Below are 18,787 nucleotides of genomic sequence, written 5' to 3'. Positions count from 1 at the left end.
TGGGAAACCGACTCGCCCCCTAATTAAAAACAGAACAGTGCAAGAAGCAGTCTAAACAAATAACTGCAAATTAAAAAAGGCTAACATGTTGCAGCCTCTAGGGAACCAAATCCCTTGCCTTTCTTCAGGGCCACTGCTCTATAACTTTGCTACTGAAAAAACCAAGTTTGTGCTAATATACAGTGAAAACTTATATATAAAGAGATTACAGATAAGAATAAGAGTAGGAGGTTGATAACAATACAACCTACTTCAACTGCTCCTCCACATCAAGGGATGCACCTGTCATCCAGCTTGACAGGGGACTGGACCTCACCTCACCTGGACCAAGCTCAGGAATAGGAGGCCCGCTCTGTCCGTCGTTGCCTCTGACAGATCCTGAGACTAGGGGGAGGCGCAGTTAAAGTAGGATGTATTGTTATTAAGCAATATATTCTCTATCTTCAGTGATTACGGGTCTGATCCAATCCAGCTGATCTTCATTGGGAGGGTAATAAGTCTCGTTGATCAAGAGACATACCATCCCGATAGATGGATGACCAAATGAGAATATTGATCAAAGCAATACATTGATGGAAATCCATTTAGTTGTTTTTGGATCTCACTATTAGTCACTTTTTTCTCTCTCTTGCTTGTTTGGTCGTTGTGGGCTTTTAGGTAACCCATGTTCTGACTCCCTCTGTGAGGAGTTGTAGACCGTTGGCTATAGTGTTGGCCACCAGACTAACCCTGGGCGAAGGACTACGCTACGCCCACGGAGTGGGCGTAGTGTTGCCTACTTCGCCCTTTACAAAGTAGGCGTAGCAGGCAAGGCATAGCGAAGTTGCCCGCTACCCGCCTCCCTCCCGCCCTCCCCTACATACCTAATTTTTGTAAATGCTGAAATAAAAGTAAATAAAAGGCACTTACCTTGTCCGCTGCGTCCCGGGGCTCCCTCTGCCCGTTCTCGCTGCCGTCTTGGATAACAATGCGCATGCGCGGGAGGCCGCGCATTCGCATTGCTATTTAAGATGGCGGCGACTGCGGCGCGAACTAGCAAAGGGAGCCCCGGGACGCAGCGGACAAGGTAAGTGCCTTTTATTTACTTTTATTTCAGCATTTACAAAAATTAGGTATGTAGGGGAGGGGGGCAGGCGGCGCGTAGTAGGGCTACGCGAAGTGCGTAGGTGGGTGTAGTTTCTCCCCATTGTGGAATGTTGAAAGACTAACATTGCTGCACTTATATCCAAGATAAAAGGAAAGGAATTGAAGGATATAAAAAGAATATTACAAAATTACATACAGATTTGACTCAACTGGACATTTAGGTTGTTTGGAGAAACTTGGTAAGAGTTTCTCCTCAATAAGTTATTGTTTTTCTAACTTGGGAAGTAGACTATTAGGGAACATAATAATGGCAATAGTCTTAATAGTAATAATAGCATTAGTAATAATAACAACATATAAATGTTGTAAGTAGTGAGGAGAAAGAAAAGAAATGACAGAATTAAAGAATAAAAGAAGAGCAAGAAAGAGAAAAAGAGAAGAGATAGAATTAGAAGAGATGAAAGGAGAATACGATGACTTAATGAAATATTTAGATGTGGGTGCCATAAAAATAGAAAAGAATACGGAGTTTTAAAAATTGAAGAAAGATGGGACTCGGTATGGTAGGTATTTTATGATGGCTTCTAAAAGCCAGCAGAGGGGGGAATTGATGGAGCAGGGTTTCGCAAAAATGAAACCTGCTCGAGTCAAGTACCCCCATAATATGTACTAACCATCAGTAGACGTAGTGAACCTAACGTGCACCTGCATAAACGCAGGGGAACTGCTTTGCGCATGCCTGAATTAACACGTAATCGCACAGTATTGAAATAACTCTGCTTTTGAAGAAACAAAAAAAAAGCATGAATAGGCCACAGGTGCATCAGTATTTGCATGTCACATTTCTGCTTTAAAAATAATGATTAAGCCGCATTTCACACTAGGCTTATGTTAGGTAACATTAACGGGAAGTAGTGAATGGGGGAGGTAAACAGTGATGGTTTCACTATCCATAATTAATAAATGTTCATTTCTATTTACTTTAGTGTACTCGATGAGGACACCATCTTATTTAACTTAGCTATGGTGGGAGAGGGGACTTGTTAGGAACAAGTTCTTTCTGTGATGAGGCGAAAAGGATGTGCTGTGCGTCGCAGATGACATAAAGGAGTGAAGGGCAGTGTGGCCGTCGCCAGTCAACTGCTGTCCTTAAGCGTGGGACCAGAGATGTCCACAGCAAAAGACTTCGATTCACAAATAACTAAATATACAATTTGTAACTGATGTGGGAAACATGTGAATAAGTTGGACCATGGGAACGGTTGTACACAAAAAGCTTGTTGAATAAATGAAAAGTCATGATGGTGTGACAACGTCCTCTCCCCAGCCCACCAATCCCTGTGCGAGTTAGAAAGTAAAATGCAACATTTGAGGGATGAACATGTCAATTTAAACTATAATTAGGGTACCTTTAGGGGCTTGTCAGTGAAGCTTAGGCTGACAGGAGAGAAGAGGGGAGATGCGTCACTGTCCATTGGTTTGCAGAGAGGCCTAGCTGCTCCTATCCAGTCCTGTTTCTGACTAAATTCTTGCATTTCCTGATTACTTTTTGGGGAACCTCCATCATCTCCTGGGTCTAGGGGGTGGTTTTTTTCCCCTACAGACCGATAGGTTTGTATCTAGCCTATGTCGTTCTCAGACTCTCAGCATTAATGTACTTGTCTCTTAACCCTTTGTCTCTCAACCTGTCCACTCCGTCAACAATATATTGATATGCATTATTTTAGATGAACCGGTTGACTCTTCATCTATACCTCCGTTGGGTAATATTGGTTTAGCATCAATATTTTTCTAAATCTTTTTTCTCTTACTCTATCCACTCCTTCTTTGCATAATGTCGTTGCAGAATGAGTCCGTATAAATTGCATTATTTCTCTGGTCGTGAGATTTGATGTTTGCAATTGTGACCTGATGCAGATGAGCATTTACCTTGAATTCTGAGATTAAAAAAAAAACTCATTACCTCACTGAGAGTCTGTAATTAATTTTTGACAAATGGTTGGTTCCTTAGTATTATCATTACCATCAACAATTCATCTAATTGGTCCATCGACAAAGTAGAAGAAAAGTTGATGTCAGGATTAGTTATTTAACCACTTGGCTGCTAAGCCTATTTGTTGATTCCCATTGACTTTCCATTGAAATCAATGGAAACTCCATGACGAGTTACCCTTGTCATTAGCGCTGAAGGGGTTAAACAGATGTCCTGGGAGATTTATAAAAGAAATGAGTGAAGAACGAAATAAATTGACCCCAGCCCATCAGAGATGGTGAATGTGTATGGGCCATTTTAGGGAAGCTTGTTTCCGGTCCAGGGAAGGCATGGCTTGGCAGTTCGGGCTGGACTGTTCCCATGAGGCACAGGGTCAGACTGATTTGCATATAGCCATGTCTGAACTGGGGTGGCTGAGTGAACTAAAGAATGGTGATGGATTAAACCCAGATCAGTTGACTGGGGGTGAGTGTTTGATTTGTTCAAAGGCTCCGTCCATCATCCCCTTTTGTATTGCTTTGTTCGCCCTTAGTGTGGCAGGGTATGCTCAGACGTGAGTCCCTTGTTCACTTGGCCACTGGATTCAAGATAGCCTGGCTGATGAGGATTATGAATCCAAAACCGGTCCCAGGATGCTTGTTTCTGGTCCAGGGAAGACATGGCTTGGCGGTTCGGGCTGGACTGTTCCCATGAGGCACAGGGTCAGACTGATTTGCATATAGCCATGTCTGAACTGGGGTGGCTGAGTGAACTAAAGAATGGTGATGGATTAAACCCAGATCAGTTGACTGGGGGTGAGTGTTTGATTTGTTCAAAGGCTCCGTCCATCATCCCCTTTTGTATCGCTTTGTTCGCCCTAAGTGTGGCAGGGTATGCTCAGACGTGAGTCCCTTGTTCACTTGGCCACTGGATTCAAGATAGCCTGGCTGATGAGGATTATGAATCCGAAACCGGTCCCAGGATGCTTGTTTCTAGTCCAGGGAAGACATGTCTTGGCAGTTCGGGCTGGACTGTTCCCATGAGGCACAGGGTCAGACTGATTTGCATATAGCCATGTCTGAACTGGGGTGGCTGAGTGAACTAAAGAATGGTGATGGATTAAACCCAGATCAGTTGACTGGGGGTGAGTGTTTAATTTGTTCAAAGGCTCCATCCATCATCCCCTTTTGTATCGCCTTGGGGTACAGTAATAGCATTTGTTGCACAATGTTTGGCACAAGATTTTAAGGAGAAACTACATGGTCACAGACCTTTATATTCCTGCCCAATTCCAGTAATTGCTAGTAATTTCCCTACCTGTTAGTGATTACACAACCATCCTGACTTGTTTTTTTGTTACTGTGTTTCTCTTGCGCTTAAACAAGTTACATTTTGGACAGTCTAATTGTTAAGAGTTACTTTGTGAGTTATTGAGTTCTGACTCAATAGCTCCACACAACCTCCCTGAGTAACTCTAGGATTACTTCCCTCACTCCCATTACAGTCAAGAGTAGCAGCCTGGCCTGGGTCAGGATTTTTTAAAGACCGCAAACACCACTGTTTGGATTCGGCAACCCATCCTTGCCCAGTGGCCCCCTAACCTGTTCTAACAGCTGGCTTATCTAATTTGAAGCAGTTGTATTGAAGTTTTAGATTACAATTGGTTGGTGTGACAATTTGTGCTTAAAATATTTCTATAAATTGTAATGCGTTTTCTTCATTTATTTGACCCAGGTTCCAACTGACATAAAAGGTAAAACAGTCTATGTAATGAAGAAGGCTAAAGCTCCGATTGGAAAGGATAACATTGGAAAGGAGCTGGTATTTGGAGAGGTTTCTGAAGGACCAATTGAACATATGACTACTTTCCTTGAAGAGGTATTAACTGTGTTCTGTTTGCTCTTTATTGTAAAGTTGGGCTGGCATGGTGAGTTGTCAATGAAGAATGTTAAAGTTATTTTGAGTTTGTTTTCATGTGGTCAAAAGAAAATGTGCATTGTCTCAACAAAGATTAAGGGACAGTCCATGTGTAATATGATGACTCTCAACAACATTTCTAATAAGTTGAGCTGATGAGGGATTAGCAGCATTAAAACAAATTTTTGTTCACAACAATTAATATAATTTCACACCTCCCCCCAAATCACACAATACAGTGTTAGCGACGGATTACCATTCTCTGTTTACAGGACCCATGCACCATAGATCAGATAAGAGTTTGATATGTTACAAACCTGTCTAGTTTTGAGTCGATAACATCAGGAGTTAAAAATGAATGGTTAGAAATGAGTGGCTTATCTTGCTCAATGCTTAGATATAAATCTCCCCCACGCAGGTGACCTCCCTGGGAGATCGTCAATGTCGCTGGGCTCCTCACCATATCCTGGTCTTGAAAACTGCTGACTAGAGATCTATGTATTGCAATTATTCAGAAACTTTTTTTCGATATTCATGTTGGTCATGCTGTGTCTGAGAGATCTTTTTGTTGTGTGTTGCATCCTTTATTTGGAGAGTTGACACCCATCTATGGAAATAGGGATGGGGTACTCAGTGGCTGGCCTATTTGGGATCATCTTTCCCTCCTTATGAATTCTTAAGGTCATCACGTTGGTAGAGTGTAGCCAAAGGCAAACTTCCATCTCGGATGGAGAATAGAAAAATGCTTCACTTTAACCCCATTCAGCTTATTTAAGTGTTTTTAGTAGCAGGAGTTCCGGTTGTTGTTTTTCAAAGCCTGTCTGCCTCCGCTGTAGATGATGGTCCCTTCTTGAAGCTTATTCATGAGGTCTGTGAATTTGTGGAATTTTAAGACTGCCACCCCACGGTTACTGATATTGGGGTTACTTTTAACTCCAAAGGAAAAGGGTATTACAACTGGAACCTCAAACTCTTGAGAAATAAGGAATTACTGGGGGAGTTGATAATTCCAGGTACAATTTCCCCTGGTAAGTTCTTATTTTGCTCCAGACTTCCACTCGTAGATTATGGCTTTTAGCAGCTGAACTCTCCTATTCAAATGAAACAGATCCACGGAAAGACTGTAGAATTAAATACCAATGGGGCCAGATGACAAATTAACTAGCCTGCTTGAATTAAGAGGACATTCCTAATGAGATCCTTCATAGTGCATAACTATTGCAGGACAGTGGTCTTTCAGTTATTTTATAACAATGAGGTGAGTCGTGCATTGTTACTCTTTATGATGTGTTTAGAATATTCCATTGTTTGATCACCCAGTGCTTTTTGCAGCCTCGCTCACATCCATGAATAACCATGCCTGGGTTCACATGGCAATGATTGTTACAGTGTTTCATGTGCCAAGAGGAATAGAAAAAAAGATGAGAAGGGGTTGTCCTATTTCAATCTGATCTCATATCTCAGATGTCCTGTCCCGGGCTGGAGGTTGGATCTTTTGCCACTGTCCTTGTCCAAAAATCAAGCGCTGTACATTGAGCTTGCTTGTAGGTAGCAGCTGTGGGAGCTATTTTATTTTCAGTATCTGGTGAATTTGTTTTCTTCTCAACTGCTAGATTGTCCTAATGTGATGAGGGATTTCCACATACTGTTGAATCCCTGTCAGGTTCTAAATGAGCAGTACCACTGCACATCATAGGTCCTATGGAATGCACTGCAATATTTTTTTTAAACATGTATCAATGGACAAACCATAACTCATGACCTCTTAAACAGAGCTGTACATTGGAGGCAATGGTGGTGTGTTTGAGTCTACTGCAACCAGCTGGGTCTCAAGAGAACTGAAAATTATCTAACAGATCATTTTTTATGTTTGAAATGTAAGTGGATATTGGTATATCATAGCTCATCTGTGAAAATACAGTAATAATAATAGGGCCACATCAGCATTCACTCTCTTTTTTAGAAATTGATTTGTCGAATCATCACAACTTAAAACATAATTGACTCATTCACAACCTATTCACAGATTTGTCCAGGAACAGAAAAACGATGTATATGCAAATTGATTCAATGAGGTAAAAGCACTGTTCTAAACCCTGTTCTGTCCTCCTCGAAGATGCCCCTCATAAGCAGAGATCCTGCCTTTAGTATCCTGAGTGCCACACACTTGCCTTTTCTAGGCACACCGTGTGTTCACTAGCACCTGCAAAATAAGAGTGATCCATTATTTGATCCCTTTGGACCCTTGCGGCGTTTGGATGGAAAATACACGGGCTTACAGACCTATCACTAATTACACTGTTCTAGTGCTACTTGGATGGACGATTGAGTCTCCTTGGCATTAGACGTTTTTTGACAAGAAGATCTTACGCTAATTTCGAGCCATTGACTACTAATTAACTACCGCAATTGATTTGTGATTACATCGAGAGCCTGTGGGCACATTTGGTTCGGCAATTTCTATATAGATTTTTTATCGCTCATTTCAATTGTTGTTGTCCTGATGATGACCGCAACTTCAGATAGCGGTTGAAACGCCGTCGACGCTTTTGTGGCTGATGAATTTTAGAGGGCACATAATCATTGTATATGTTGTATCCCTTCTTTTTAGAAAACGAATTGTGTTTGCCACTTGTCTGGTTTTTTGTATATATGGTTTGCAATTTTATAAACCAGCAAATATTTATGGAGCGCACTATTTTATAATAGATTTTGTGATATTTTCTCAAATTTGACGAATGATAGTCTCTTTTACTTTTATATATTTTTTCCAATTTTTTTTCAAAATAAATTCTTGCACTCCATCCCCACAACCTTTTCTTCCCCTTACTTTTTCTTCCTTTTTCTTTTTCTTATATTTTTATTATTAGAAGAAGAAATGCACTGGTTCTTTCTAAATTTGTGATTTATTGTGTGCTTCCTGAACTATTGTTAGGAATAATCATTTACTACCCCTGGTTCAGGTTGGTGGGTTGCCTCTGTTGATATCAACCATTATTTGATCAGTCATGTTTCCTCTGGGTATAAAAAAAGTAGTAAAGCTATAAAACCTAATATTTACAGAGGAAGGGTATAAATATTGAAACAATTTAAAAACCACTACCTACATGATACTATTGGTTTAAATGCACAAGAAGGAAACTGGAGTACCAAGTACACCCAATAAATAAGCCTGGGCTGAGTTGGGCATTTTGCTATGCAGAACTCCGCGAAGTGCAATAAAACTCCGCCACGCGCAGAGCTCCACAAGTGGCGTAGTGCATTGGATAAATGCTATTTCCTGTGATTTTCAGTGCCAGGTGCTCGCCTGCACTGTGCAATCATTGCGAACGGCACCATGCACAGCACAAGCGGGCAATGCTTTCTTTCTGCTGATCGAGTAGATTTTTACCCGAGCTACAGCTTTCTCAATGCGAGCGGACAGTTTCCCAACGCGAGCGGTCACGAGCATACGCAACCACTCAAAATGAGAAATTTGACCTCCTACATTGAGAAATCTCACAGAGAACTTGATTTTCTACGCTCCTGCTCGCCAACCTAATGTTCAGGATTGTGAACAAGAAAAAATCTCGCTTGGAGAAGATTTTCCTCGATTGCGCTGGTCAACAACGCAAGCGAGGGAAAAAACTCTGCTGAGCTCCGCGTAACGAGAAGTACAGAAATTTCCACAAACTCCACGAGCGAAGTTCACCACCCAGACTTGCAAATATGGCATGCCCACCAATACTGCACAAGTATAATCCAGATAAAAAAAACATAGTTCTCGATGGTACGTAATAAAACAAAAGCAATAAAGTAAGTGCGAACATTAGACATTTCAAAGAGACACGTACTAAAAACTGTGCCGTGTCCTCCGAGCTACCTCAATATATTTGGCTACTGAGGCAGCACCAGCAGATGAAACACTTTGCTACTGTTCTATATTACAGCAGGATTCCATTGGACTGCTCTTGTGTTAGTTATGGTATGATCCTGTTGTAGTCAGTAAAGGTGACATTACTCACCATGAGGACTAAAATGATCTAGACCTTTTGCATGGACTGCTTCAGGGTGATGTACATAATGTTGCACAGAGGTACCTCACAAATTGACAGAGCTAAGAGCAATGTAATGATTTCCTCAGAGCACTATTAATTTTTTTTATGGTGCAGCATGCTCTTTGCCTGATATCTTGTTTTTTCTTTCCTGCAGCTGCTTTTTTCCTAGAGGAATTCAGCCTCATCTTAGTACCATCCCATTTGATGGTCATGAATGGGATTAATTGGGGGAATATTCCAGTGGGAACCTCTGTATGCCAGAGACCCCCCCCCCTTCCAATGGTCTCTCCTTGAAAGAATTGCAAAGCCACGTCAGGTCCTTAGAACGCAGTTCGCATCGAAAATATGATGAGACCAAAGCAAAATAATTTCAAAGCAGCCCTTAGAAAATATCATGCCCTGATTAAAACTACCAAAAAAGCCTAATATACCAAGGCAATTAAAACCACCACCAACCACAAAGCGGAAACCACAATGGGAGCACACTGCTAGACTCTCCTCCGGATCGCCCCACTGCATTATGGTATATGCAGTACGTACAACTTGAAAAGTATCGAAAAAAGTTTGTGTGTGATTCACCAAAGTTGGTGCAAGTAAGTACTTGAAATTCAGCATCTGTAGACACGAGACATGGCTCGTGTTTCGGGATAGTATCCCTCATCAGTAAAGTAAAGTTCTGGGGTGGTTGAGAAGGCCGCCAAACAACCGTCACAGGCCTCATTGCCTCTTAGGCGCGCAGCTGCATCTCCAAAAGCTCGTCAGCTTAGGGGCTCACGGGAGCCCTTTAACAGGAAACCACGATGGGAGCACACTGCTAGCCTCTCCTCCGGATCGCCCCTCTGCATTATGGTATATGCAGTACGTACAACTTGAAAAGTATCGAAAAAAGTTTGTGTGTGACTCACCAAAGTTGGTGCAAGTAAGTAGTTGAAATTCAGCGTCTCTAGACACGAGACATGGCTCGTGTTTCGGGATAGTTTCCCTCATCAGTAGAGTAAAGTTCTGGGGTGGTTGAGAAGGCCACCAAACAACCGTCACAGGCCTCAATGCCTCTTAGGCTCGCAGGTGCATCTCCAAAAGCTCGTCAGCTTAGGGGCTCACGGGAGCCCTTTAACAGGAAACCACGATGGGAGCACACTGCTAGTCTCTCCGCCGGATCGCCCCTCTGCATTATGGTGTATGCAGTACGTACAACTTGAAAAGTATCGAAAAAAGTTTGTGTGTGACTCACCAAAGTTGGTGCAAGTAAGTACTTGAAATTCAGCATCTTTAGACATGAGAAATGGCTCGTGTTTCGCGATAGTATCCCTCATCAGTAGAGTAAAGTTCTGGGGTGGTTGAGAAGGCCGCCAAACAACCGTCACAGGCCTCAATGTCTCTTAGGCGCGCAGGTGCATCTCCAAAAGCTCGTCAGCTTAGGGGCTCACGGGAGCCCTTTAACAGGAAACCACGATGGGAGCACACTGCTAGCCTCTCCTCCGGTTCGCCCCTCTGCATTATGGTATATGCAGTACGTACAACTTGAAAAGTATCGAAAAAAGTTTGTGTGTGATTCACCAAAGTTGGTGCAAGTAAGTACTTGAAATGCAGCATCTCTAGACACGAGACATGGCTCGTGTTTCGGGATAGTATCCCTCATCAGTAAAGTAAAGTTCTGGGGTGGTTGAGAAGGCCGCCAAACAACCGTCACAGGCCTCATTGCCTCTTAGGCGCGCAGGTGCATCTCCAAAAGCTCGTCAGCTTAGGGGCTCACGGGAGCCCTTTAACAGGAAACCCCGATGGGAGCACACTGCTAGCCTCTCCTCCGGATCGCCCCTCTGCATTATGGTATATGCAGTACGTACAACTTGAAAAGTATCGAAAAAAGTTTGTGTGTGACTCACCAAAGTAAGTACTTGAAATTCAGCGTCTCTAGACACGAGACATGGCTCGTGTTTCGGGATAGTATCCCTCATCAGTAGAGTAAAGTTCTGGGGTGGTTGAGAAGGCCGCCAAACAACCGTCACAGGCCTCGATGGCTCTTAAGCGCGCAGGTGCATCTCCTAAAGCTCGTCAGCTTAGGGGCTCACGGGAGCCCTTCAACAGGAAACCACGATGGGAGCACACTGCTAGCCTCTCCTCCGGATCATCTAGAGATGCTGAAAATTCAAGTACTTACTTGCACCAACTTTGGTGAATCACACACAAACTTTTTTCGACACTCTTCAAGTTGGACGTACTGCATATACCATAATGCAGAGGGGCGATCCGGAGGAGAGACTAGCAGTGTGCTCCCATCGTGTTTTCCTGTTAAAGGGCTCCCGTGAGCCCCCGCAGCGGACGGGTTAACCAGGCCTTTTGCTTCAATCCCAGGGTTCTGTTTAGCGCCATGATGCTCCTTAGAGTGACAGTTATGCTCTACAAATGTGCTATTACATTACATATCATTAAACACTGCTGCCTAACCCTCTTATTTGACTAGACCATCCGTTCATTACACAGAGGCATGTCCCTACCTGGTACACAGGGAGACATGCCTGTTACCTTTGAAGGCAGTATACCGCCAGTATTACATCTTCACCTTTAAGCTGAAGACTTTGCTCAACCCTCTTTCAGTTAGACAGTTTAAATCATGCCTACAGACAGCGAAAGCTGGCAATAAACCTATTGTATCCAATTTAGTCTGGGCTTTCAGTCAGTCCTGTGTTTATAGACGAATAGCTTTCTTGTCCTTAAGCTAGCAACAGACTGCATCATTGAATTAATTCTAAATATTCCAAGGTGATTGCCATGTGTGAATGGTTAAGAGTTGGGTATTCCCAACCTGATCCATCAGAGGATCTGTATGATTTAGATCACAAAGACGAGTGCCAACACAAATTCTTGCCTCATACCTCACTTCACCTCATAGACCACAACTTCCTTTTTTTAGACCATATCCCTGCAACCTAAGAATTCCCAAATTTCCTCTCTTCTATCCCACAACTATTTGCATGAATTCCCAAACACCCCATTTATGTTTACATCGATCTTTTATTAATGTATTCTACCACAAAGAATCTAGAGAGAATGATTGGAATGGTGTCCTTGACAGCACATTACTAATCCAAATGGGCAACAATAACCAACAAATAAACACTGAATTTACAACTCACGTTGGCTTTTGAACTAGTGTGCTGCCCATATCCAGTGCTATAGTGCTTCATCATGTATAGTAACTGCTATATAAATGCAAAAACAATACGAACTGCATGTGCACATCAATGGCAACCATTTAGGAATGTGTTTTCTTAGCTTATGAAAAACATTTTACAGTTAGCCACCGTTATATATGCATATACATGCATGGATGAAGTCGTACAATCATTTTTGACATAAAGTTTGGCAAAGCCTACTAAAAGCTTTGGTGAAGACCTATTGACTTTGCCAAAGTGTCACAGGTGAGGCTGATTGGCTTTGCCAATGCTTGTACTGTTACAGAATAAGCTTCCCTCCTATTGAATATATTAAGCAGTAGCTTTGTTTGCTTTCTAGTTTTTTGATTGTTTTGTCCAATATTATCCCGGCTGATCACCTAAAGAGTTGTTGGTTTTTTAGAAGCAGTAAAATAAAATCTTCAATAAATCAATTAAGTACCTGGGACCTGCCCCTTGTCTCATGTTACTTCTTAGGTAGAATTTAACACAGTGGTGCCGGGACAGATGAAGGTTTTCAATTGATCTGACAGCATGGAAGGTTCAGCTATAAAGGAAACTGATGTACTTGAGAGCATTTGCACAAACTCCAACTTTGCATTTTTAGTATGGGCATTAATTGTGTTTTCTGTCCAGCAAAAAACACCATTACTGAATTTTGATGAATTTGATGCCAAATTAGCTGCTTTGGAGACAGTCCTAGGAAACAGTTTATCATGGTCTTTCCAGAGAAGCTATATTTAAACCTTAGTTATTTTGAACCTATCATCCTGCCTTCAATAATATCGGCTATGTCGTTCCGCTGCTGTGATTACAGGTCCTAATAGGTACTGGAGAATTATGTTTCAATGAGTCACTTTATATCTGCCGAAAAGCTCCCTGTTGGTTTGGGACTAGCCCCTTGTTCTTCCACAGTACTCAAAGCTGTCTCTAGTATTATTTGATATGCCAGACTGCTGGAAACAAAACATTATCTAGAAGCCTGGTTTCCCATCCCTTAGCTATGGTAATTAAGGACATAGATTCTCCTAAACTTGCAAACCGCAAAATGCCAGCGCTAATGTTTGCGGATGCTCCTATCAAAAACACCTATGGGGATGCAGCGTGTCCTTGAGACATTTAGCTCTTTTTGTAAGAAAAGGAACCTTGAGGTGAACTTAAAGAAAACTAAGTATATGGTCTTCCACGTAGATACCACAAACTGCCCACACCCCAAAATGGATTCAATTGCCCTTGAGAGAGTACCTATTTTTGACTATCTGGGGCTTATCCTTAAAGATACAATGGATTGGGGCCCACAGATCTCCAAGGCGAATTTAAAACTCACCCAGGTTAGTGGGGGGATTTTAAAAATACACAGGAGTTGTGCAGTAAAGGTTATCAGCCCCCCTGTAGAAATCTATAAAGTCCAAGCAAGGGGTGCCTCCTTGTATGGCGCGGAACTTTGGGGCCACTCACAGACTAAAGCAATGAGCATAACTGAAAATAACTTTTTAAGACAACTCCTGGCTCTTCCTAACAGCACCCCTCTAATCCCTTTACGGATGGACCTAGGTATTCTCCCCATTGCCGAAGTGATTGCCTCTCGTCCACTACTTTACTGGCAACTGCGATGGAGCAGTCCCGAGCTGGCCAACTATAGAGAGGAATTAAAATCAGTAATGTTCACTTTAGGGGTGGGGAAAATCCCTTGGTTATCCTATATTCGGAACACCTTCCGTCAAATCAGAAGGAGCGAAATGTGGTCTTCACCTGAGGAGTCTTGTCCTGCCATCTCCAAACAGTCGCTAAACTCTGCTATCAAATAATTCCATCTTATGTCCATCTATAGGGTGACACAGTCATCAAGTTTAACTTCTAGGTTTCTGGATGCAAAGTCACTCTATAAAATGGAGCCGGCCTTAGACCTTATTCAACCATCCCAAGCAAAGAAACTGTTCCTCCAACTTCGACACGGGACGCTCCCGCTGTAAGCATTTTCTAATAACTGGTATGGAGCTAAAAATGTATTATGTCCCGGGTGCAATGAGTCCGAGGAAACAGAGGCCCACGTGATCTTCTTTTGCCCTGCCTATAAGGCTGCAAGATCAAAGTGGGTTCTCCAACTCTGCAAGAACTTTGGAATCAGGAACTTTAGAGATGTTCTTAGGCTATTCAAGTATGATACACACCCAGTTTTTGTTGCTGCTATAACAAAGTTTCTTTTGGCAATGTGGTGTAAGCGCAGATGTTTAGTGAAAAGCTAAGGCTGTGTTAAGTAATGACTCTCCCTATTTTAATGTTCCCCCTCCAGATCTCAATTGTTATAAATTGACGCCTGTCTTTTAATTATGTTTTTTAATCAGGTTTTTTGGCTTACCTATTTATACTTTTAAATTAAATGACCCACATGATGTATTCCCCCTTAAGATGCGATTTGTTCTCTTAACCGCATGCGTGCGGCGGCTATTCATGCGCTGCGCGGCTTTTTAAAAAAAGCCGCGTTACATGACGAGCTGAGCTCGTCATCAGCGTGCGAGCGGCACAACTCATGACGAGCTCAGCTCGTCATGAGCGCCGAAGGCGTTAAACTACTATCTGTCTCCTTGCCCACTGTACCTTAATCTTTTTAAGAAAAAATTACTACCGCTCTGTTTTTAACTCGAACAGTGAATTTTATTGTGTGTTGCTCTTTATGAAATTGTGATTTTATGGCAGCAATTGCCGAAATAAAGTTTATATTGATTGATTGATTGATTGGTAATGACAACCAGAAATGTCTTAGTAAGAAGATCCCTTAAGAAAATGTTTTGATTCTCTTACAACCTACCTTGATAAAGTATTAAAATGAAAAGAGTTGTAGTGGCTCCACAAGGAACATACACAATTTATGATTACAGGATTCCAACGTTGCTAGAGGTTTAGTCCAGTGGATTGAGACCCATCAATTAGTAATGGCATACATCCACTGCTTGCAACCCATAAGTGCAACCTGTGTATTTATTTTTATTTATTTTATTTAAAATGTTTTATATAGCGCCACTGGACCCAAGAGTATCAGAGCGCTTTACAGATAGGTAAACACATCGAGACAAAATTACAGAGTGAATTAAACTAACATAGGATAAGACATTTTCAGTTAGACAAGGGAAATGAGGAAAGAAAGTAACTAAGAGATAAATAAGGGAGACGAGGAAGGTTGAAAAATAGGAGAGAGAAGGGAAGAAGGAGAGGGGGAGAGAAAATAGGAAAAGGAAGAAAGAAGGGATGGGTTGAGGAGAATACAAAATAAGGAGAGTGTCATTACAGCGACGTTAGGTACCCCAATATTTGTTGAGAAGAAGCACATTGAGTCTTTTTTTGAAGAGAGGGTACGAGGGGTTGCAGCGAAGATCTTTGGGGAGAGAGTTCCAAATCATAGGGGCATTACCAGAGAAAGCATGTGATTGGGTCTTTTTATATTTGAGTCTCGGGGGGATGAGGACAAGGGCGTTAGTGCTTCTCAAGGACCTGGAGCAACCAGCATTTTGTAGTTTGTCAGAGAGGTAGGAGGGGGTGTTTTGGTGAAGGGCTTTGTGAGCGATACATGCCATCTTGAAGGTGGATCTACCTTCAATTGGGAGCCAGTTGAGGTTTTTGAGGACAGGAGAGATGTGATCAAAGATGTGGTCATGCTTTATATGCAACCTCATAATCGATTCTGGAAAAAAGCTGGTCTGCAAAATATCCATGGCATTTGATCATGAAATGTAAATGTCTTTGCCTTTCTTTTCACTTTTCACTTTTTATAAGCTTCACTGATGCATTCCGGTCTCCCCAACAATATCAGGGAAGACTTTATGCAGAGCAGAAAGTCCAAAGGATCACAGTTAATTCAGATGTGTCACTACATTTTTTCCAATGTTCACTAGAAAACATGCTTCCAGGTGCAGCAAATCTCTTCTCTTATACCACCTTTTTGGGGCACTGCATGCAGTACTTATGTATACTCATGCATGGGCTAAAAAAACTATGAATGTGATAAACAGCATAGTCACTGCTGGTAATGCACACAAAGTAACACATTTATGGGAAGCCCACAAAAGTGATTCCACTATCTAAGCTAACCCAGAGTTCTCACCTTCAAGTGAGACTGAAAATTATCTGAACATCTGTTGTATTTCCCACTGTAGTTAGTGTCCTCTCTGTATAAAAAATTGAAATAAAATAATCCTGATGCTATGATTCAATAACTGTCTTTTGAGTGTAGCAGTGTATGAATAGATCCAAAGATGCCTATCTAACTAGATAGATTTAAAACTCAGTTTACCACTAATAGCGGAGTTCTCAATTTCACTCTCAAATTCAAACTCTTCACGGCATGTAAAACATGTGGCTATGAAACGCACTCGATGGAGGTCTGGTAAAGCTATGGATGAGGAGAGTCTTTCGAAGCAAGTGAAAGCCTTGTCTCAATTACCCCTACATCATGTGAAAGGTTGGGAAATGCATTTACTTATTTTATTTAGTACTTTATTGTAGCTCGTGATTTTATCTATGTAATATAAGGCTTATATTGTTTACACTGTTGTCTAATGACCACATATGTATCCTCCTTCAGAGGATGAAAATCATATGCTTTGTCTGTCCTGTCTTGTTGCAGTATTGTGTATAATTTGTTGTGTGCTAAGGTAGCTTTGTAAAATAAATATATGCTAGTATGTATTTGTGATTTCTGTCTGAGTTCTGTTGGCCATTAGGCTGTCTGGTAGGAGCGATGCAAACCTTATGAGGATCACATTTAGTTAAGACGAAGCATTGTATAACAGAGATGGTAGGTTTCGAACACCTCTTAATAAGGAAAAGGTAGATGAGATAAAGGTTCAATTCCCCTGATATTCAAAGATTTGCCTGTACTAGTCCCAAGTGCAGTTCATGGCAAGAGTTTAACCAGCAACATTTGATGCGGGAAAAAAAGTTGGGAGCTGTCTTGAGACAGGTGTGGGGCTTCAATGTTGCATGGGTGGGGAGAAGCACTTACTGAGGCACATTAAAGCTCATAGGTAACAAGTGGGCTAAATGTAGAGTCTAGGAATCCTTACTAAAAGGGGGAGCAGAGGAAGACCGAAAGGTTAGAGGTGTACAAGAAGAGATGGATTCAAATAAAAAGGTACAATAAAAGAATAAAATACAGACATGCACTAGGAGTACTGCAACGGCCTCAGGTTCAACAACAAAGAGTGCCATTAATGCAATGTGGATGCATTAGTAGATGCAGTCAACCTCCAGGGGCCACCGAACCCCTCTGCGCGCTATCTTCAGCAATGCAGGGCAGAGAAGGGCACCAGTACAAAAAACGTCCTCGGCCAAACAGAAGGTCCTATTTTCTAATTGGTTTACGGTACCACAGGAATAATAGTCCAGATATGCCTAACTTTTTAACCACTTCAAGCCCACTATAACACCTCTTTTAATGTGTATTTCTCAAATTGCTGATAGATTTGCACCAAATAATGAAAAGCACACTTTGTGAGTAAAGTTCAAACTTTCTGCAAATTTGATGGAATTCTGTTCCAGTGTATTTCTGCAATAGAAAGCAAAGTTTCCTGAAGGAGGTAACATGGAAAATAGACATTTGGGAAACCCTCTTTCTTCTTGGCCAAAGTTTGACCCAAAACCTAGTAAGAAAGAGCCAAGGTAAATGATTTACTTTTCTTTTGAAAAATGGTATTGCCACTCATAAACTGCACCCATGTTTTGAGCAAAACAAAAAACACTCTTACTTTGAAAACTCTGACCTAGCTAGAACTAGAGTGGTCATTGCCACTGTGTAATTAATATAAACTTGTGTGTGCGTGTGTGTGTGTGTGTATATATATATATATATCCTTGGTGGAACTAGGAGCGCAGTACAGAACTACATACGCCCTGCACCACCAGTGCAGCATTCTGGGTCATGGAGTCGTGAATGCGTCAATCATCCACATTGAAGGGACTACGGATATATGCCGTCCCCTGCTGCGTGAACCGTGATGCTGTGTGGTCTGACGATGGGGTGTCCAGCAGGCAAGCCAACGGATTGATAGGTGCTTTATTGAATAGTTGCGCAACGAAGGGAAACATCGAAGGGTCTCTGGCGAGGCTTTCATTTTCATCCAGACTTTAACATTGCCATATGAACCGCCCGAGACCGTGGGGATTTCCTGCACCATCTGGTATGAATTAAGACATTGACTTATCCCTGTGATTGCGCTGACCAATGGGAATGCTTCCCTGCCGTTTAAAGCACCTCCTCGCTGGCCTGTCTGCACTATCAAAACGAGCTGGAAGAATGCAGATACGCCGAAACGCGTCCTCGGGATAACAAATCTTTGGACTGAAAACCCCGAGAGTGCAGTGTGTTTTTACACGTGAGCTTGGTTATATATATATATATATATACAAACCAAACCACCCCTCCAATACCGAGGAGTAAGCGGCCACACGGGGGGGAAATCCAGTCAGGAGCCTTTATTGTGGACACTGGGCATGATGCATTTCGGCGACCCTTCGCCTCATCAGATGCCTCCACACACAGAGCACTACTCCATCTCCGCCTTATGAGTCTCCTCCAGTTCTCTCATTGGTCGGAGAACTCGGCCCAC

The 18,787-nt window shown here is 42.1% G+C and overlaps 1 protein-coding gene across 1 annotated transcript in view; it reads left to right on the top strand.

Moving 5' to 3' along the window:
- DNAH11 (dynein axonemal heavy chain 11) overlaps positions 1 to 18,787 on the top strand; it is a 3,642,058-nt gene that overhangs the window by 161,262 nt on the left and 3,462,009 nt on the right. Inside the window, exon 2 of the mRNA XM_078663510.1 lies at positions 4,793 to 4,936. Within this exon, the coding sequence (XP_078519636.1) occupies positions 4,793 to 4,936 (144 nt within the window). The remainder of the gene's footprint in view (positions 1 to 4,792; positions 4,937 to 18,787) is intronic.

This window comes from Lissotriton helveticus, chromosome 10 (assembly GCF_964261635.1).
Source record: "Lissotriton helveticus chromosome 10, aLisHel1.1, whole genome shotgun sequence".
Taxonomy (NCBI): domain Eukaryota; kingdom Metazoa; phylum Chordata; class Amphibia; order Caudata; family Salamandridae; genus Lissotriton; species Lissotriton helveticus.
This window is presented reverse-complemented; position numbering and strand designations above follow the sequence as displayed.